Below are 21,009 nucleotides of genomic sequence, written 5' to 3'. Positions count from 1 at the left end.
ACAGTACAGTGTGGTGCTCTGATGTAAACAAGTTGTATATTTTTCTAATTATTTGTGACCTGGAACAGACTGTGTCAATGTATATAAACTCACTTTTTTTTTTTTTTTTCATTCTAACTTTCCTCTTTTATCCAGCTCGTCTTACTCAATTTTTAATGAATGTTGGGGAGTTTTGTCGTTAACTACTGTGCGATTTCACAAACATAGATTTTATAATTTATAGTCAGGCCTTCTGCATCTCCTCCTGAGTATGGGACTTCCTTACCCTGATTTCCGCCTCTGATAACTGCAGACAGAACCATGATCGGTGACCTCATGTCTTTCAGGCACTGGAGGACCGTCCCAGCTCACTCCTGGTCGACCAGGGAGACAGTAGCAGCCCCTCCTTCAATCCTTCAGACAACTCCCTTCTCTCCTCCTCCTCGCCCATCGACGAGATGGAAGAAAGAAAATCCAGCTCTCTGAAGAGACGGCAGTAAGACAGACGCCTTCATAGTCATTGTTTAGTGGCTTTCCTCCTGCCTTTGTCACATGACTGGGGTTCATGTCTGAATCAGCCCAGCAAGGCAACCCCACGTCTCTGAGTAACTGTGCGTGTGTCTGCAGAGCATCCAGGCTCATGAGCGTGCAGCAGGCCATGGCTGCAGTCATTACTGTGCCACTTGTACATCATACATGATTGAGAAATGAGAATTATAGGAGACAGAATGTCTTCTGTCACTTCTGGTGAGAAAGTCCTATGCTTTCTATTGTGTACATAGTTGTGACGGCAAAAAGGCAACATAAAATTAGATACAGTCCCGAAAACCTGGATGTTTTCAGAACCTACTTGAGTGATAGTGATTCTCTGTTCCAGTAAAGCTGCTTATGGTGGGGAAAAAAGAGTCCTGAAAAATATTATAAGGGATTTGAACTTGCCTTTGGTGAAGAGGAGAACTCATAAGCTGCCTGAGGGCAGAAACCGGGTTTTACTGAGTGCTGGAATGACCGATGTTTGGCACGTAGGAGGTGCCTAATCAGTCGAATGAACGAATGGTTGAATGAATGAATGAATGGTTTCAGGCCAACTGAGATGTGCTACACTGATCAAGTAATTGCCCTCTATTATCTGAGTGGCGTTAAGCAGTTATTGAACCTATATAAAGAAACACTTCTCAAATCATGTGATCAGACCGAAAGCTTTAAATTTTTTCGTATGCCCAATGAAGCTTATAATGACTTAATCATTAAAAAGAGAACAATAACAAAAGCCTGCTTCTTTTAATGTCATGCCTTTATAACAAAGTTACGTCTAAGCTTCTCTCAGTTGTCCATGTATGTGATCAGAGTCTGGTGGTGGGAATTTGCCCCGAATGCGAAGTGTCTTGCAACCTCTACAAGTCCCATGGGTCACCCACATGAACCTTGAGTGATTCAGGACACTCAGAATTGGAGACAATTATGCAAGTTCAATATGTTGTTATACAGTCCCAGGGAGAGTGTGACCTAACAAAAGCAAAAATGCAAAAGAACTCATTTAGAAAATGAAGACTCTGGGTTGTAAACACTTTTTCTCTTTCTCTTTCTAGCTACGTTTTGCAAGAATTAGTGGAGACAGAGCGTGACTACGTGCGGGACCTCGGCTATGTGGTTGAGGTACATGTTTCCAGAGATTTAACAGCCGGTGTCAGCCCCCAGAGTTGTCAAAGGGGTATTGCATTAGGCAGTTTAGCACTGACACCTCCTCAAAAAACTTTATTAAAAGTATTTGACAGAGAAAAGGTATTTCTGAAAAATAAAAGTTTAGCCAGTTATTTTAACAATCTGTATTCACTTTTAAAGGCCTCTTTTTTTTGCATAGCGTATCTGGCATATTATTTTTAATACTTAAGTTTCAAAATTATCATATCCAACCATCGTTATTTATTATATGGGAACTCTGCCTTTGAATATTTCACAAGAGTGGGTATCATCACAGAAGCGAGAACATCATGGGTTAACAAAGCCGGTGTGTGTGTCCAGCTGCTGATTCAGGTCCATTCTGAATCCGCCCGGGTTCAGAGAAGGATCCGTGGCCACACCAGGTCCTTCGTTTAGTTTTCACAGGACACATGTCTCACCATCTTCATTGCCCGACATGGCGCTATGCCCCGTACCGTCGCGGCAAAACCACTGCCTTTCATACTGGATCAAGGACCATCTCCATCTGCAGGCTTTTCCCTGCCATTAAGTTCAGAGCATAATCAGATTCACAAACTCGACTCATCAGGAAGCTGTTTTTTATAGTATAAAATTTTATCGTGTTTTTTCAGCTTTGCAAATATGTACAGGACAGTATATTTGGGGTCTGCATTCAATGAAAAGTAACAACTGTTAATTAATTGTGTCTGAAGAGATGTTTGATTAACAGTAAAATAAAAGTAACCCGAATTCTTAAGAGGTTTTTGTATAGGCCGAATTCCATTTGAGTTAAATAGAAGTTTTAACTACATTTTAGCAACATATTTAATCAACTATTATTTAAAAATCAGTTTATGAAAAGAATATTGTTTAATCCTTATTTGACAAATTATGTAAATAATCCAAAAAGAAATGAAAATCTATTTATATACGATAAATGCTGAGAACAGATTTCTCAGAATTTCTCAAATAAATGTTTCTGGCCAAATATTTAATATTTATAAACTGATGATTTGTTTTATGAAACCATTTACATTTGTTTAGACTTCTTCAGTTCCTCAAACTTCTTCAGAAGAATTTTGATCTATGAATGCCAAACAGGTCAGGGAGAGAAGTTTATGGCAATAAATGTAACAGCACACACTTCATTTAAGTGTATGCCTTGACCCTGAACTATGGATTTGAGCTGCATGAGTCCGCTTATATGTGGATTTTTTTCCTCAGTAAATACTGTAAATGTATTTTGTTTATGATTTTCTTAATAACATTTTCTTCTCTCTAGCTTATTATTTTAAGAATACAGTATATAATACATATAACATACGTAATATGTGCTAATCCACTATGTTGTCCATAAGGCTTCTGGTCAACAGTAGACCATTAGTAGTTAAGTTTTAGGGGAGTCAAATGTTCTCCATGGATTTTTGAATGCACGGGGGTCGGCGCCCCCAAGCCCCTGAGTTGTCCAAGGGCCACTTGGATACTTTTCCTAGAGGGTTTCTGTTTGTTTATTAAAATGGGTCGTGGAAGAGTACGTGTCTGTTTCGTCCTTAATGGCTATTAAATAGTAAACTATTACTTGACCCAGACGTGTTCAGTAAATAAACTTATTTTCTAAATAACCGCAGGGCTACATGGCACTGATGAAGGAGGATGGCGTCCCCGATGACATGAAAGGGAAGGACAAGATCGTGTTCGGCAACATCCACCAGATTTACGACTGGCACAGAGAGTACGTAACGCCCGCCTCGGGCTCGGCAGTGTGCGCAGCGCTGTCGCCTGCCAGACGGCAGCGCGTCGGGCGGACGGCGAAGGATGCTCACTGGTCCCTTCCGTTGGATCCCCTGTGTAGCTTCACGGCGGTAGTGGGTGCAAAAGAAATACCAGTGGGCCGAGCTGTTTTGCGGTAGCATTTCATGGCCCAGGGAAGAGTCCTGGCTCCATCATGCCGGTCAATCCAGGGGACCCGTGTAGGGCTGACTAGAAGCACTGGCGCCGAGCCTGGCTGCCCGGGTTCACGGCCTCGGCCTGACCGTGGTTCATTTGCTTCCCCTCTCTGTGCTGATGTTCTTCAGCTACACAGCGTGGGTCGTAGTGTGACCCACTGCATGGGATTTTGGTGAAGAGTGACTGAGTTAATACGTGTGAAAGCCCTTAGCACATCCTCAGCACAGAGTAAGGCTCAGTAAACGTTCCTAGTGAACTGCAGCCACCTCGTGAGTAAACACATTACTACCTTTAGAGGGTGTCGAAGATGCTCATTTTTCCAGTTCAGCTTTAATGGAAAAAGTAGACACGATCGCCCGTGAAAATCAGGTGTGACCCCAGAACAGGTGTCACGCCTGTCCTAATCGGGAGATCCATGTGGGGGCCACTGCTCCCGCAGCTGCCTCAGCCCGCCAGAGCTGGTCGCCACACATCTGTCCCTTCAGGTCACCTTGCCCTTAATTTTAAAATCCTTCGTCATCTTGGCGTCGCCTTATGCCAGCTGCTGATGTTGTGGAACATTCCGGCCACCCTCTGTTGCCCAGTTCCCCGTTAGGTGGACAGGCCCCCTGCTTTCCCGTCTTTACGTGCCCCGCAGCCGCCTCGCCCTGCAGCCTGCTGTTGTCACTTTCCAAGCCCGTCAGATGCTCACTGCTCCGTTAGACTCGATCACTCGAATCATAAACGCGCTCTCGTCCTTGCAGATGACACCTGTAACTGTGCATTCGGAACTATAACATACTATACAGATGTAAGGAGGGATTGCCACGGCGTGCCAAGTAGTGTTTTATTATTTCAATATTTAACTCATTTTTACCTAATAGAATGTAAAGCCCTCAAACCCAGGTACAGGGTCTTAATTTTTATATCTCCTGTAATACCTAATGCAGTTAGATTCAGATCAATGATTGGTCAGCTTCAGAGACAGCACTCCGATAGCTCTATAGACTGTAGACGTACTGAAAGTCCACAGCGAAACCAATTTAAAAAGGAATATTTGGTGCTATTATCTAGACTTCTACTCCCAAGGCTGGTTTTTAAGCTGTGGCAGGGAAGAGGAAAATCACACAGTTGTCTTGGACGACCAGACAGAGAAATTGCACCCAGAGATTGTATCTGTCATGGCGTGTGCAGAACTAGGGGAAATAATTACCCAAGTGCTAGACAGTTCAACACAGCATTAACTGGTAGCCACGTTTTCAGGTTAATAAAACACTGAGCATAAATACCAACATATGTTAGTGATAATAAGGTAGGTATGCATCTTAAAGACAACCACAGCCCAGAAGATCAGCAGTTGTCCACAACTATTTTATTTCTGTGATCATACCTAATTTTGATTTTAGTGGCAGTTAATATTTGTAACCTAGCAATTGATTTCGATAATATTTGAGAAAACTTTATAAAACTATTTTGGGTAACATATTCAGTATTTTACATGCTATCATCCAATTTGAGCCTCTTAAAAATTACCGTAGAAAGGATATGAAACTCATAGGTACAAGGACTGTTTGAAAATAAAAATTGCTTTGAAACATTTTTCTCTCAGTATTCGGCCAGGATATCATTGCTCGTATTATTAAAAAACAAACAAACAAACAAAAAACGAAACAAAAATGTTAATTGTCCAAAGGAAGGGAAGGTTGCCAGCTAAGGGATGCTGTCATTCTGCCTCGTCTTTTTTAACTGTGTCTCCTTTTGCTTTCTGTCCTAACAGTGTTGGCTGTGTACCTTTCACTTGTTAAGTATATACTTTATACTTCCCGACAGCTCGTGTCAAAACAGACAACTCTGAAAATAGAAACTTCAGTCTAAAATTAGAAGGCCATGTTGGAAATGGTTTAATATTGCTCCTCGTTTTAGCTTTTTTTTAGGAGAGTTGGAGAAGTGCCTTGAAGATCCGGAAAAACTAGGATCCCTTTTTGTGAAACATGTAAGTACAGTAGTGTTATTTATATTCTGTCCGCTATCGTCATGTTTGGTAATTGGTCTGTCAGACTAAGGGCAAACTTGCAGTTTACCAAAGTGCTTATGTCAAGAATGAAACCTCACTATGCAGTGTCAGCTGGTTGGAATTGAAATGCCGTCTTGGTCTTCTTGATATGAATGACCTGCTCTTCTGGTCACCTGCCCCCCCACCCCCGGCCATGCAGCTTACAACAGAGCGGTCAGAAGGGGGTCAGAGCCAAAGCAGAAGCAGGAACATGTCTGCGGATGTCTGTAGGCAAACGGGCTTGGTGGGGATGGCGATGCACCTCTGCATGCAGGGGTTTAACGTCGTAGCTAAGTATATGTGTGATCAAAAATAACTGTGCTAATGTGAAAGGGGTTTTCTTAAGGAAGAATTACCATATTTTCAAAAAATTAGTGACCGTAGTTATATGTTTGCGAATCTCTTTAAGGTCTGGCTTAATAGAGGATGGATGGATTTTTATATCTGCTTATATAGTCAATCTATTGCAATTTTTTTAGTTAAAATATATGAAAGAGAAAATCCATCCTCTCGCAGACATGTAGCCTTTTCAGATATAGTTTTCTTAGATACTACACCAAAACTCAACACGTGAAAAGTTCTTAGAGGCTAGTTGCAGCATGGAACTTGAAGACCCGTTGGTGAGCCTCTCCCTCGCTGTCACACTGAAAGCCACTGGACTGCCTTGCACTCATACACGAGCTTGTGACATCATGCACTGGCCAGTCGGGAGATACCGGTTCTCTGATTTAGACAAATCCTCCAGGTGTTGGAGCATTTCATGACACAATATCAGGAAATGAGATTTGTTGATGATACCACCCGTCCCTTCAGAAAAATACGTGTTGTCAAGTCCATGGTGGCAGATGCATATTTTCCAGCATTCTGACTCTTTGCTTGAAAGCTCAAGTTTTCATTATTAACAGACACTGCCAGTTGTCTGCTTCAAAACAACAGGCTCATTCAAGTTTAAGGAAGCGCCTCCCAGGTGCCCAGGAGTACGTGACTGCCATCTGTGCCCGGCACTCCGGGTAAACGTGGCGGTCCACAGAATCAGCGGAGTCAGCTCGCAGCTCCCGCCCACAGGTGCTCCCTCCAAGCCAGCCGTGTTCAGCGGAAGCGTGAACGGGTGTGTCCACTTGGTCACAGGAACGTTAAAAAGATGCATACCCCAAGATTCAGTTCTGATAAAGTGCATTTTTATTACTTCACCAAGGACATCTTAAGGTGAAACTGGCATTTTTTTCCTGCGAACGCGTGGCAGTGACGATTATTTGCAAAGATGCCAGCAGTTTCACCCACCATGGGCTTTGCACATCAGCACAGTGAAAGGGGCAAATGACATCTTAGTGTGGTTTTGAAAATAATGTCGAACTAATGGATCCCCTGAAGGACCTCGGGGACACCAGGGGTGTGCACACCACACTTGGAGGATCCTCAGATTAAGGGTGGCTCACCATCTACACGTTCCTGCCTTCAGCATGTGAGACTTAAAAGCTTTTTCTTCCCTACTAAACACAGCCAGGCTTCTAGGCCCTTTGGCAGGGCTGGAAGCGGGGGTAGCAGTGATTCTTCTTTTAATGCAAAGAACCGTGTTCTTGCACTGCCTCCGGTATTTGCCAGGTACAGTGAGGGGTTCGATAGATCCCAGGGAGCAATAATGGAGGGCCGTTTGGGGAGCTGCCAATCTGCGCCATGAATCTGGAATGTGCTCCCAGGAGCTTAAGCCATTCAGTTTAGTTTTAAGAAATTTCCTTTCTGAATGTGCTGAAAGGTGCGTGTGCTCTTGCACTCTGATTGAACGTCCGATTGTTTTAACCCGTCTGTTCGCCTTTTTCATTCCTAGGAGAGAAGGTTGCACATGTACATAGTCTACTGTCAAAATAAACCAAAGTCCGAGCACATAGTCTCAGAATACATCGATACCTTTTTTGAGGTAAGACCTGAGATAGAAACGAATTATTTCTGAATCTTTGTTATAGTTGATTTTCAAAATTTTAGACATCATTTGTTTCCCAGGAATCCTGAGGAAATTAGCCTCAGTTATAAGAGTTCTGAACCTGTGTTTCTTTCCCATAAATCAAAGAAATGACTATGAATCCAATCTGTGATTATATCCCTTAGCATTTAGAAGATGGGTCATTGTGAAAATATGGGGTTTTTTCCAATCAGTTTTAAATTTAAGACTCGTTATAAATTCAGAATAAGTCATAATCTAAATTTTTAGCCTAAAATGAAAATATTGTATGAATAAAGGACAGTCATTGAAAGAAGGTCTTTAAGCTTAAAAGACTATGTTGAAAAACAGCTCTGAAACGTTAAAGCGTAAAGCTTGGACATTCTGAGAAATAGTTTTTGTGTAGTGTAGCTTCTTCTCCCGTTACTTTGTGGTATGCTTAGCACTTCTGACAATTAAAAGGATTACAAAATCACCCTTTAAAAGACACACTTAAGGTCTTTTTTTTTTTCCCTCCTTAAAACCACAGGACTTAAAGCAGCGCCTCGGCCACAGGTTGCAACTCACAGATTTGTTAATCAAACCAGTGCAGAGAATTATGAAATACCAGCTGTTACTGAAGGTGAGGCTTTGCCAGGTGTAAATCCTGGTGTCAAGAGTCAGTTTGGTGAGAGGGAAGGGAGTGCTTGGCAGGTGGGGGGAATCGTTTCTGTGGAAAAAAAAAAAAGTCTCGTTACTTCTGATTTTAAATATTTCAGAATAGGGTTTCGTGTGTGTTTTTTTTTAATTTAATGAGACACCTTACACTGTTTTCTCAATGTTTCACTTACATCAAGTTCTGAATCCAGTTGTCAGTCAGTTAAAGCGAACTTTTTACCCCACCACAGGGGGTAAAAATCCTAGCGACATATTTTCTAATCTTCTTGGAGCCTTGGATAAAATTAAAATGGCAGTCCATGCCTGTTTCTCTCTATTGGCTCAGCAATAGCCTTGATTTATTTAAATCCCTCCGCACAACACAATTTCCACAGTAAAAGTGACTGTTTAAGTGCATTGAGATTCCTTCACGTATAAAAGTTAGAACCTGTCTCGGACTGAAACGGGAACCAGTATCTTCTGAGATAGACTCCGCTCTCCTGCAGCCAAAATCCACCTAAGGGCACCTTGTCCTTGCGTTACTGGGAGGGAAAAATGAGAAAATAGAACCGAAGCGCCGAGCCCAGTGCCAGGCGCCCGCTGCGCGAGGTCCTGGGGTAGCTGCTGCGTGCCCGTCACCCTGCTCACCGCCTCCTGTCCGCTTCCCTTGCAGGACTTCCTCAAGTACTCCAAAAAAGCCAGTCTGGATACATCAGAACTGGAGGTACTTCCGCCCCGCCAAGGTCTCCCCCAGGCTGTCCCCACGCGTGTCCAAGCAGCCTGTCCCCGGGCGGGGCAACGGCAGGTCTCTCCACCCCCGGGCTGTGCCCCGCGCACGCCGCAGGGTGGGCGGGTGAGGACCCGAGCGCGGGGCGAAGGTGACCTCCGACCCCTCCCCCGCAGAGAGCCGTGGAAGTCATGTGCATGGTGCCGAAGCGGTGCAGCGACATGATGAGCGTCGGGCGGCTGCAAGGATTCGACGTAATGCGGCTGCTCCTCTTTAGCCTTGCTCCGGGCTCCGACTGTCACTGTCCCTTGCGTGGGATTCTTTACCTCCACGTGTAGAAAGCTGATCCTTTTGCTTGTTTTCTGTCTTCTCTGTCTTTCCTTCAGCCTGATCGATAGAGTCTTTCACCTCTTTTTTTTTTTTTTTTTTGACGCTTTTGATTTGCTTTTTCGCAACCATCCTCTGCTCAGAGCCCTGCGCCTCGTGGCGGAAACAGGCAGGACTCTGCTTTGTCTCCTGGGCCCTGTGCTGTCACACGAGCGGAGTTTCCTTCCCCGGCAGGTAGTGGGAAGCAGGGGGCCCCTGCCCTTCTGTCACCCCTGGGAGCCCGACCTCGGGGTCGCTGTGTTCGTTAGCCTAGCAGACTTTTCTGCGAGTCGTTTGCCAGATGACTCATATTACACATGACCTAGTAGTATCCTCAAGATATTCAGAACCAGCATCTTTTTTTTAACTTGACTGTTGGGTAAGGAGACAGGAGAAGGTTTTATTTTTCTCGCCTACCGTTTTGCTAGAGATTCGGGTTTCAAGTTCTTTTGCCGTGGCTCTCAAAAAAGCACGCCCTCTCTCTCCCGGAGAGCTTCTGAAAACATGGATCCTGGTGCATCTCTCCCTGGGTCCCGCCAACAGGCCAGTGGTTTATACAAAAGTTGGCAACAATTTTATTTAGATTAATTGTCCTCTTCGGGGCCAAAAACTCATGATAACAAAAAGAAAAACTTAAGCTGTATAAATTAATAGACGTATATGTTAATTTGTAGGAGGAAACTTCAAAGAAAACAACTTCATGTATCTTAATGTGTTTTCTCCTCTTCCTTTGCCCCTTTTACTCGTTTTAGGGTAAAATTGTTGCCCAGGGCAAGCTGCTCTTACAAGACACATTCTTGGTCACAGACCAAGACACGGGACTTCTGCCTCGCTGCAAAGAGAGGCGGGTCTTCCTCTTCGAACAGATTGTCATTTTCAGTGAGCCACTTGACAAAAAAAAGGGCTTCTCCATGCCAGGATTCCTGTTTAAGAACAGTATCAAGGTACCGTGTGTTTGTGACTTGGGTAATGCAGTGTTTTCTCAAGGGCCCACGTGGTGCCGGTCACGCCGATGGACTGTTTCCTTTCTAACGATGATGTGTCCTGATCCTTAGTTTATTAAATATTTGGAGAATTTTCTAATACGGTTCAGACCCTTTAAATTCACCACATCTGCCTCTGGTCCGTTTCTACAGTGGCCTCTCCCTCACGAGTTTCTGTGTGGCCACTGCTGCTCCTTTTTACCGTGATGAAGACTGGTCTAGGTGTTTGTGTTCCACCTTCTCTAGGACCATGTACAGCTTATGTAAGTTCAGAGGCACAGATTCGGAGCGTTGCTCTGGGACCAGGGCAGAGAGCTCACCCTGTGCCTTGCTCTTCCCTCCCTCCAACAAGGACATAGCGTCTGTCCAGCAAGGACATACTGCACTCAGTGCGGGCCGTGGGCTGCAGACACGGAGAGGACAGGAGCCTGTACCCTGGACTAGCTTGCTCTCTGATAGAAAAAGACAAAGAAAGTAATTGCAAATAGCCACGAGTCCTGTAAGGGTTACAGAGAAAAGCAAAGGAAGAGGCCTGAGGTCCCAGCAGAGGGTCCCTGGGAGGTACAGCCTGCCCCCCGCCACCTGCCCCCCCATTCTTCCTCTGCAGCTGTGCAGGTCCTGAGGTCAGAGCAGGGACATGCTTCCTTGTGCCTAAGCTGACAGGGTCCCTTTCAGGAACAGGGAACCTCTTCGATCGTCTGAGCCAAGGCCTCGGCACACAGGCGGGACACCACACCTCGTTCCATCCAGTGCCACACACTTAGGCATCTGTTTGGCCGCCTCCAGCAGCCTCCACGCGGCCTCCCACTTCAGGCCGGGGGCGGGTCTTCTGCCCAGCGAGCCTGGGGAGGCGTTAGAGCCAGGTGACACGAAGCTGGGCTGCGGGCCCTCTCCTGTCTCACAGCATTCCCGCCGTCCTGCCATGGCCGTTCGAGGCCCGTCCGTGGTCACCACTGCACACCCATCCCTCGCCTGCACGTCTCATCATTCTTTTCCTAAGTTTCTTGACAGAAAAATCACTATCACCATAGAAATTCTCTTTATACACTAATTTACATATTCTGCTTCAGAAAAATTCTTTTACGTGCCATGTCACACATAACTCCATGACACAAGTTATATTAATATTCAAGGTTTTTTAAATGACGTCATTTTCTTCCTGGAGAGCTGATAAACACTGGGTCTTTGTGTAGGAGGTTTGCAAACGAGTAATCCCAGGCCCACTTTTCTAATTAATTGTTCAAACTACTGGTTAAACTCTTGTTAATCTCCCTGTACCAAAGTGTGGTTGTTTCAATTCTGACATAGGATGAACTTTACTTTGCAGCCGACCAGTGGGAATAAATGTGCTTGAATGTTTTTATTGTGGTAAAATGTGCATAACATAAAATTTACCGTCTCAACCATTTTTAAATGTATAGCTCAGTGGCATTAAGTGCATTCACGTTGCTGGGCAACCGTCACCCTCCCCACCCCCACTCCCCCCCACCCCGCCTCTCTTCATCTTTCAGACTGAAACTCCATACTCATTAAACACTGACTGTCAGTCCCCTCCCGCGCAGCTGCCACCATTCTACTGTCTGTCTCTAGGAACTTGACTACGCTAGGGACCTTGTCTGTGTGGATGTCTTTTTATGACTGGCTTCTTTCACTTAGCCTACAGTCCTCCAGGTTCGTCCACATCCTAGCACGTGTCAGACGGCCCTTCCTCTAAGGCTGAGTAACATTCCACTGTCTAGACCACATTTCATTCATCCATTCATCCGCTGATGGACACTTGGGTTGCTTCACCTTTTGTCTATTGGGAATAATGCTTTAAATTTTTGCAGGTGAGTTGCCTTTGCCTAGAGGAAAATGTGGAAAACGACCCCTGTAAATTTGCCCTGACATCGCGGACGGGCGACGTGGCGGAGACCTTCGTTTTGCATTCGTCCAGTCCAAGCGTCCGGCAAACGTGGATCCATGAAATCAACCAAATTTTAGAAAACCAGCGCAATTTTTTAAATGGTGAGTGTGTTCTGTGACTGGGTGTGAGTTTTCTTTCCCTCACGCACTCGTTTCTGTTTCCCTTTTCTCTCTCACCTACAAAAGACGACGGCAGGACGGACCGAGCACTCAGGCTGTGGCCGGCGCCATTCTAAGCCCCGGCGGCACGCCGCTCCCCCGCATCCTCACAGCCACCGTGTGTGGCAGGCACTCCACAGCTGAGGAAACTGGAGCACAGAGTGGATTAACAAGTTGCCCAAAGTTCCCCAAATCGTTGGCAGCAGACTCAGGACTTCACGTGGACTCTGGCTCCCAGGCACCTGCCCTCGTAGCTGCCCTGTTCTCTCCTGTCCCACGTGGTCTCCCACAGCCTGCGTGCACCAGAGCCCTGTCCTAATTCAGGGATGCATGAGAACTGAGGCAGCAGATGGAACTGGCCAGACATGTTGGGGACAGTCTCAAGTGCAACTTTAAAATTTGTGTTCATTGCATTGGACATCCAAACCTGTCTCCTCCTTGAAACAAGACATAGTACCTTCCATGACATGAGTGATTATAGAGGTTCAGAAGAATAATAACACAATGCAACAATAAGGTGCAAAACACCTCAGGGGTTAGTGTCCTCTCCACCCCGGGAGTGACTACTCTGACCTTACATTGTGGATAACTACTGTGACTTTACATCTGTGACCTAACACTGCTTCTCTTCGTGACCGCTGACTTCGACTCCGGCTGTGATTTGGTGATCATTGAAGATCTCCACGTCTTTTCTTTGTCTTTTCATCCACGTCCATGCTCTATGTCTGTGCCTCAGTCCAGTAAGACATCGTAATTTCTTTGTCATCACAAAACCACATTCACACCTTGTGTGACAGTCAAGAGCCAGAAACACAGGCACTCGGTGAGAAGACAGGGTCATGTGGCATTTGGAGCCAGATGGTAATGAGCTGCCTGGCCGTGAACTCCAGGCTCCTGTCCAAATCGTAGACTGATCATTTTTTCCGCTTGCAGTTAGAATTGGATGCGTGAGATTAGGGAATGGTTCCTGTGTATGCAGAAAAAAGTTTAGCTCCTCTGACAGTGAATGCTAGACTCTAAACGTAGCGTTTTAAGTGGTGCATTAAATGACGATCTACAGCATGTAACTATTGGGAAATCTCTATTAAACTTTTACAGTCTTCTTTAAAATAAAATGAACTGCTTCCAAATTGCCAGGTAAGTCGGCCATGCTGTATGGTTCCCTGGACACTTGGTCTAGGTAGTGATTCCAGAGGATCGAATGACATCAGGACTGGAGCAGAAGCTCTGGGCTTGGCAGCCCCCCTGCTCTCTCTCTCCCCTTATTCCTGTGAGAGGCTTTGGCCAAGGGGGAGTTTGTAAAATGTTATTTGGCTCCAGGATGCTTTTTCACACATGCCTGATGCCTCCCAGGCAGGAAGGGGCTATGCCTGATTGTTGTATTTCTCAAAGGTTTTTACACTTTACAAATCTGTTTCCATGTATCTCATTTGGCGTATTTCCTGGGGTTTCCTGCCGATGATTATGTAACAAAGTAATCACTAAAGCCAAGAGGGGAGATGGCTTCATGACCCACGAGGGAGTTTGCAGAGCTCTTTCCTTCCTGTCCCATGTCTCTCGTGTACAGACTACAAAACAAAGCAGTCCATACCCCACTGCTGTGTGGGGACCAGGGGACTCCTTAACTCCCAGCCAGGCTCTTTGCCTAACCGGTCTCTGGTGTAAAGACCTTTGCGGCAGCTGGACTAACCTTTCCCAGGGTGCAGGAGCCAGCTGGTACCTGTGGGCTCCCAGTCATCTCCCCTGGCAGCACAGGGCCTCCCGCAGTTTGTCAGGGGTCCTCTGGCCTATTCAGTTTCTTCCCATTTGGCAGGGCTGCTAAGGCTCTGCCTGCTGCTCCCGGGCAGTTAAAATCTCCCTCACACTTGTCCGCATTCACTGCACACTTCTGGCCTTCTCCTGCCCCCATCGACTCACACACTCCCTCGATCAAGTCCGTTTAACTGGCTCGTCAACAGCTCGGTGGCATTGAAGTCCTTTTCCTTCACTGATGCACCGGGTGTCAGCGCCGCCTCCAGGATGGGCGGGCGGGTGTTTACAGGACCCGAAGTTGTGGATTACCCCATGACTTGACTGGGGGGGCATTCACGCCCAGCGAGTGCTCCCTTTGGGTCACATCGTGTCCCTTCGCCCCATGAGGACACTTTCTCAGTGGCCTGACCGAATCTCTTCCACTGTGCCTTGTGTATTTTACAGCCTTGACGTCACCAATCGAGTATCAGAGGAACCACAGCGGGGGCGGCGGGGGCGGCGGGGCCCCCAGCAGCAGTGGCCCCAGCAGCTGCAGCGGCCTGCCCAGCTCGAGCAGAAGCAGACCCTCCCGGATCCCCCAGCCTGTACGACACCACTCCCCCGTGCTGGTCTCCTCTGCAGCCTCGAGCCAGGCAGAGGCAGACAAGATGTCAGGTACGTCCAGCCCCGGCCCTTCACTGCCTCCTCCCAGCAGCGGCCTCGCCCCGGAGGCTGGCCCCGGCCAGCCCGGCAGGCACCCCCTCGGCGGCCAGTCCGAAGGGCCCGACAGAGAAGCGGAGCAGATCCCCAAGATGAAGGTGATTGAGAGCCCCAGGAAGTCGAGCGGGAGCGCTGCGGCGGCCGGCCAGGCCAGCCAGGCCAGCCAGGACGGACACGCCAAGGAGCCGCGCGGCCTGGGCCCGCTGCCGCTGGGGAAACCGCGGCCCGGGGCCGCCTCGCCTCTGAACTCGCCTCTCTCCGCCGCCTTCCCGTCTCCGTCTCCGTCTCCGTTCGCCAAGGAGCCCTTCCCCCCCAGCAGCCCCCTGCAGAAGGGGGGCTCCTTCTGGAGCTCCATCCCCGCCTCCCCCGCCAGCCGGCCGGGCTCCTTCACCTTCCCGGGGGACAGTGACTCCCTCCAACGGCAGGCGCACCGCCACGCGGCCCCCGGCAAGGACACGGACCGCATGAGCACGTGCTCCTCGGCCAGCGAGCAGTCCGTGCAGTCCACCCAGAGCAACGGGGTAAGAATGCCTGGCAGCCTCCGCCCGCCCGCCCCACTGCCTCTGTCCCGCCAGCTCTTCTAAACCCCCCGCCGCCGCGCTCCGTACTAACCCGGCTCCGCACGCGTGCCCGCCGTCCGCAGGCCTGGACCTGGACGGCCGCGGCCCGGGCCGCCAGCGCTGGGACTAACCCTCCTCTCCGGACGGCGCCGCCCTCATCTCCACTAACTCGCTCCTCGCTTTGTGTGTCTCCTTATCCGAGAAAGCCAGTCATTAACCTTCTGAATGCAGCATCTTTGAGTCTTTTCCGGTTTCTGACCAACAGACTAGACTACCTTGGACCTTTCTTTTCGCCCCTGCCTTCCTCACACACATTTTTTTTCAGAGGGGTCAGTGTCCTTGCTGTCTACCTCCTATTTAAATCGAAGCCTACACTTTATAAGCTTTTTTGCTCATCGCTTGGTCGTGCTCTTTTATGCCTTAAATTATCTTTGCAGCATTTTTGACTCATCTGCTGAAAAAAAAAAAAAGTCCCTCGAGAAAACTTCCAACAGCAACTCAGAGCAAACTAATCTGACAAAATGGGGGGAAGGAATCTCTCCAGTGGAAATATTTGCCCCCCCCCCCCCCAAAGTTTCACTCTGGAAGAGAGACTGCTTTAGGGCATCTGGAGATGGGTCTCCCGCCGGCGGCTGAGAGCGTGTCCGCGTTCTGTCCAGCAGGGGGCGCAGTGCGGGCTGCGGCGCTCCGGGCATCCTCACCCTCATTTTGCCTGCCACCTATGTCATGTTCTCAAGCAGAGGGGTTGCTGTGGTGGGTTTTTCCCCCATTTCGTGGCTTCCTCGCTCTCCCACCCAACTGTTTCCTACACGGTAGATGGCCCGACCCGTAACACCTTCCTGAAGGCATGCGTGAGGGAACACAACTGTTCTAATGAGTGTATGTTTGATCGCTTTATAAATTTTTAAATACATTTCCCTAAAAGGGTCTGTGTCTCTCTTTATGAAAAAAAAAAAATCTGGCTTTTGCATGTCTCTCTTTTTCCTCTGGACTTCTGTCAATGCCTTGTTTGGGTTAACTTGGCCTTATCTTTTCCTCCTGTTTTCTGTTATGTATTTTGTTAAACTTTATATTTAATTGAGGAAGAAATTAGGAAATGGATCTTGGTACCTTCCAATCTAAATCTCAAAACCACGTGGTCGAGCAGGCAGCCTCCACAGTGGCCGTCACCAGCATGCGTGTCATAGGTGCCTTGCTGCGTCCTGCACAACAGCTCGGCCCGCTCGTTAGGTTTGCAATGCTGGGTGTGCCCGTGAGCGTCAGAACGCGACTCAGCCAGCGGAAAAGATGCAGAGGGCCCAGTGACGCCATCTGTCAGCACCTAGTTGAATACTCGGTGTGCAGGCCCGCCTCGCAGCTGCGCCCCCTAACGAAATCAACCGGGGAACAGCCCTTAAGCGCCTCCCAGCCTGGACACTTTCCCTTAGGCACCCGAGGCGCTCTCAGAGTCTGTTTCAGAATGAACACCCAGCCGCTCCAGCGCGGGAGCCCGTGCTGGCCTGTGCGCCCCTGAGTGCACATGCGTAACGGCCACCGCCTGGCTCCCTCCCGGGACGTTCACTCTGAGACAAAGGCACAGTCACGTGTGGCACGTACTCCGGCAAGTTTTCAGTTGCAAAAGTTACCTCTTATTTCTGTCTCTTACTTTCTCTTGTGTGGCAGATAACCTGGAAAGGCAAATTGCCAGTGTTTTCAATGGGTCAGAATGCCTTACAGAAATGCCCCCAGAGGCCTGGAAGGACCAGGAGAGGCCTCAGATGGGGATTTTGCCTCTGGACGCTTAAGTATTTCAGTTAAAAGGAACTGTCACCCCACCTTGCTCCCACCCATTTGAGCCATCTTATCCTCCTGGCGGGTCAGCGGTGGCCTCCTTCCTCTTGACCACTTCCGTGGAGCTGTCTGCAGTCACAGCCAAGCAGCTGAGCCTAACGCACAACCCAGGTTCTTCTTCCTCCTTCTGGAAAGTTCTACTGAGAGCAAGAGTGGAGTGCTATGGATCAACCCAGACAGTGATTGTGCCAGCCCCCCAGATGTGGATGCAGAACCTCCCTTGTACCCGTCCCCTGGGCAGCAGTAAAATGCAGCTCTGCTTTTTCCTCTCGAAGGCCAGGGGGCCAGTGCATGCCTACCCCTGACCTCCCACTTCGTAAGGGGGTGATGATTGTGCCTGCTGGCAGAATGGTCGTGAGCATTGGACAAGATAGATTTCAAATGCCGAGTACTTAGCCTTGTACATGGGAAGTGTTCAGAAAACACTAATTGCTTCTATTGTGGCAAAATACTCAAATTATGGTATACTTTATTACCCAAAGTGGCTGTGCCACAGAAGCTACTTTTTGTTTACATTTACTAGCAAATTTGACTCTGTAGTCTCAAAATTATTGGATGTTGCTATGTAAGTCAGATACTAAAGTATGTACTAAAAGCGTAAAACTGTACAATGAGTATGCACAGGCCGAAGCCTGACGAGGACAGCGTGGGCACCCTTGGGGGCAGGACCCCACGACAGCCCCCTTGGCCGAGGCGAGAATGACAGCTCGGCACGCTGGTGTGTTTAATCCACGCTCCACTGTGGGCCTAGAGTCAGAGCCTGGCCTTTGAGTCCCAGCACGCTGGCTTGATGGCAGCAGTGAGCCATCTGCTCTGGTGTGTCCTAATACCCGTTCAGTAGCTCAGGGCCAGCAGGCATGTGAGAGGGTTGTCTGGCAGTCACATCTACACCAACCGGCAGAGTCCGGCAGAGGCTAGCGCCTTCAGAGTCCTGGGTATCCATAAATGTCCAGACAGCGTCGTTGGTGGACGCCTCTGAGAACCAGCTAGCGGGGGCAGGACACTGGGCACCATGCTCTTGTCTCGACTGTTGGTAGAGGGGATAGGGCAAGAGGTAGATTAGGATATGGCAGTGGTCTCAGCTTCCTCCTCCTCTCCTGGAACAAAGGGGTCACTTGGTAAATGACAACTTGGGACAAATACTGCCACTGGTGTTTCTTCTACTCTCCACCTAATACCACCCAGCTTGTGGGCCCGGGTAGGTGGCCTTAAGAAATGACCTCTGTTTTACATTTGCAATCTTGCCTCCTTGACTAAGTTACTGAACGTGGATTGAGTGCCTGCTGCATGTCAGTCACTGTGCTGGACACTGAAGACACAGTAGTGACCCAAAACGATCGGGCGCGGCTAGGGCCGCAGGGTCAGTGCGAGGTAGGCTTTCCCCCATCAGGGGCTGTGGCTGAAGCTTGAGTCTCGGGCCAGCGTTGTGCTAAGATCTTCAGTGATGTGTTCCCATGGCAACGGTGCCTTCGAGACACTTGAATCATGCGCACTCAGAGCTCAGAAGGGAGCCAGCCACCAAGGGACACGTAAAGGAGGCCGAGTAGCTGTCCCTCAGAGCAGAACAGTGGTTGGTTTCCTTTTTAGGTATTCTGCATTCTTCTAGAAGGGAAAAAGGTGGGAACGATTAGGCTTGCCAGCAGCTCAGCAGCATCCTGGAACACGTGTTCTGGAGGACATCGTATCTGGCCGATGTGGGGGCTCCCTCGTGATCTAATCTTTAACGACACCTGTTTAAATGAGCATGAGAGTCACAGTAACATCACCGTGACATAGATAGGACCCAGAGGCACGACCCCGAGGACCGAGCCGTTCCTTCGCAGGTGCGAGGAGATGGGGCTGAAAGTTTCCCGACGTGAAATGCCATCATTGCACTGATTGGTTTTGAGCTGGTTCCTAAATTGCTGTCTAGAGAAACTCTGGTTTTCAGTGGCTGAAAAAGCACAAAGCTAGCTCAGGAGAGTGTGGAGGCGGCGTGCAGGGCGCCTCGGTGTCTGTCTGGCGGCCCCTGGTCCGCGGCGCCGCGGCACGGTGCACTGGCCGGCGCGTCGGTGCCACCGGATCTCATTTCAGTCCCCCTCTGCCTGTTTTCTCTCCGTCTTTCCCTCTGCAGAGTGAAAGTAGCAGCAGTAGCAACATCTCCACCATGTTGGTGACACACGATTACACGGCAGTGAAGGAGGATGAGATCAACGTCTACCAAGGAGAGGTCGTTCAAGTTCTGGCCAGCAATCAACAGAACATGTTTCTGGTGTTCCGAGCCGCCACTGACCAGTGCCCCGCAGCCGAGGGCTGGATTCCGGGCTTCGTCCTGGGGCATACCAGTACAGTCGTGGTGGAGAATCCCGATGGGACCCTCAAGTGAGCGTCCGGCAGGATAGCTGGGGGGTGGAGGGGCGGAAGGACAAGCGAAAATGGGCCCCAGGGCCCCAGGAGGCCGAAGCCCACTGTGAGAAGGCAGCGCCCCTGACTCTCAGTGTGAGCGCACGTCCAAGTACAGTGCGGCCCCCCACGGTGAAGACGGGGTGGCTTCCCACCTGTCAGGCCCATTCTTCAGGTTCTCTTAATCACCTGCACTGGCAGACACAGTGTCCTCAGGCCACTGGAGAGACCACGAGAACATTTTAGTCCCTGGTTGTCTGGTGTGGGTGGGGGGAGGTCGAGGACTTTCCAGGGACCCCTAACTCATTATTGGGGTACGTCAGTGAAGATACTCATTCTGTAAGCTGCCCGTAAAGATACGAGGTGTCTTACCTTATGTATACTGGAAAGCTAATTCAGTTAAGAAACTTGAAACCGATTTTGCTGCATTAAACATTATTTTAAAGAAAACAAAAGATAGGTGCTGGATTCAGAAACTTTCCTTACCTGAACCTCTCCAGCTGCAGAAGGGGTCAGCCGCGTGGCTTCTGAGAGCAGACGCATTGCCAGACTTGGTGATTTTTGAAGCCTCCAAAGACTTCAGCCCAAAAACGCGGACCCAGAGCGCTGACAGTGGCCATGGTCCTCGCCAGGCTTGGCTGTGCCCTTGGCTGGGTTTGCAAGGCGGGCGTGCTGGCAAGCCAGCCCCGCAGTGTGCCTTTGCGATCAGTGCTGCCCCCTCTCCCTGACCCCGCAGGGAGGCTGGGCTTAAGTTCAGGCTACAGGGAGCCTGTCTTCCCTGACAGCCCCTTGTCCCGTTTCTCCTTGTTCGAGAATCCCATTTTATACTTTGTTTTTGTCTAAATATGTTGTTAGGTCCTTCGTTAGCGTTCTCCAGAGCAATGGAATCAACAAGATGTGTGTGGGGGGAGAGAGAGAGAAAGAGAGACAGAGAAAGGTTTATTATAAGGAACTGGGTCACGCAGTTACAGAGACCAGCAAGTCCAGGTCTGCAGGGTGGGCCAGCAGGCTGAGACCCAGAAGAGCCGATGGTGCAGATAAAGTCAGAGGCATTCCACTAGAGGATCCCACCTTGTTCAGAGAGGCTGGTCTTTTTGTTCTGCTCAGACCTTCAGCTGACTGGACGCAGCCTACCGCTGTGTGAAGAGTAATAGGCTTTAACTCTACCAATTAAAATGTTAATCTCATCCAGAAACACCCAGAATGGTGTTTGACCAAGTAGCTGAGCATCCATAGGCCCAGTCAAGTTAATACACAAAATTAACCATCACAGGCACCTTTATCTTGAATCCTTGAAATTGATTGAACCAAGCATTGGTTTTACCTCCTGGTTATTGAGAATCGTGAAAAGTATTCTTAGTAGAGGTCATGGTTACTGAAGCTTTCTGTCACCGTGTGTCTGTGTCAGTTGACGAGTCAGCTTTTCCCTAATGCTT

At 48.6% G+C, this 21,009-nt stretch overlaps 1 protein-coding gene across 1 annotated transcript in view; it reads left to right on the top strand.

Moving 5' to 3' along the window:
- The window catches only part of TRIO (trio Rho guanine nucleotide exchange factor), a gene marked incomplete at its 5' end in the record, with an annotated part of 308,650 nt that overhangs the window by 276,962 nt on the left and 10,679 nt on the right, over positions 1-21,009 (top strand). Inside the window, 12 exons of the mRNA XM_025043545.1 lie at positions 327-475; positions 1,569-1,635; positions 3,288-3,391; positions 5,509-5,578; positions 7,464-7,553; positions 8,104-8,196; positions 8,884-8,934; positions 9,114-9,191; positions 10,056-10,247; positions 12,116-12,293; positions 14,547-15,322; positions 19,305-19,552. Of these exons, the coding sequence (XP_024899313.1) occupies positions 327-475; positions 1,569-1,635; positions 3,288-3,391; positions 5,509-5,578; positions 7,464-7,553; positions 8,104-8,196; positions 8,884-8,934; positions 9,114-9,191; positions 10,056-10,247; positions 12,116-12,293; positions 14,547-15,322; positions 19,305-19,552 (2,096 nt within the window). The remainder of the gene's footprint in view (positions 1-326; positions 476-1,568; positions 1,636-3,287; positions 3,392-5,508; positions 5,579-7,463; positions 7,554-8,103; positions 8,197-8,883; positions 8,935-9,113; positions 9,192-10,055; positions 10,248-12,115; positions 12,294-14,546; positions 15,323-19,304; positions 19,553-21,009) is intronic.

Source organism: Pteropus alecto, unplaced genomic scaffold (genome assembly GCF_000325575.1).
Source record: "Pteropus alecto unplaced genomic scaffold, ASM32557v1 scaffold152, whole genome shotgun sequence".
Classification (NCBI taxonomy): domain Eukaryota; kingdom Metazoa; phylum Chordata; class Mammalia; order Chiroptera; family Pteropodidae; genus Pteropus; species Pteropus alecto.
Note: the sequence above shows the minus strand (reverse complement) of the source record. Positions and strands in the feature narration are given on the sequence as shown.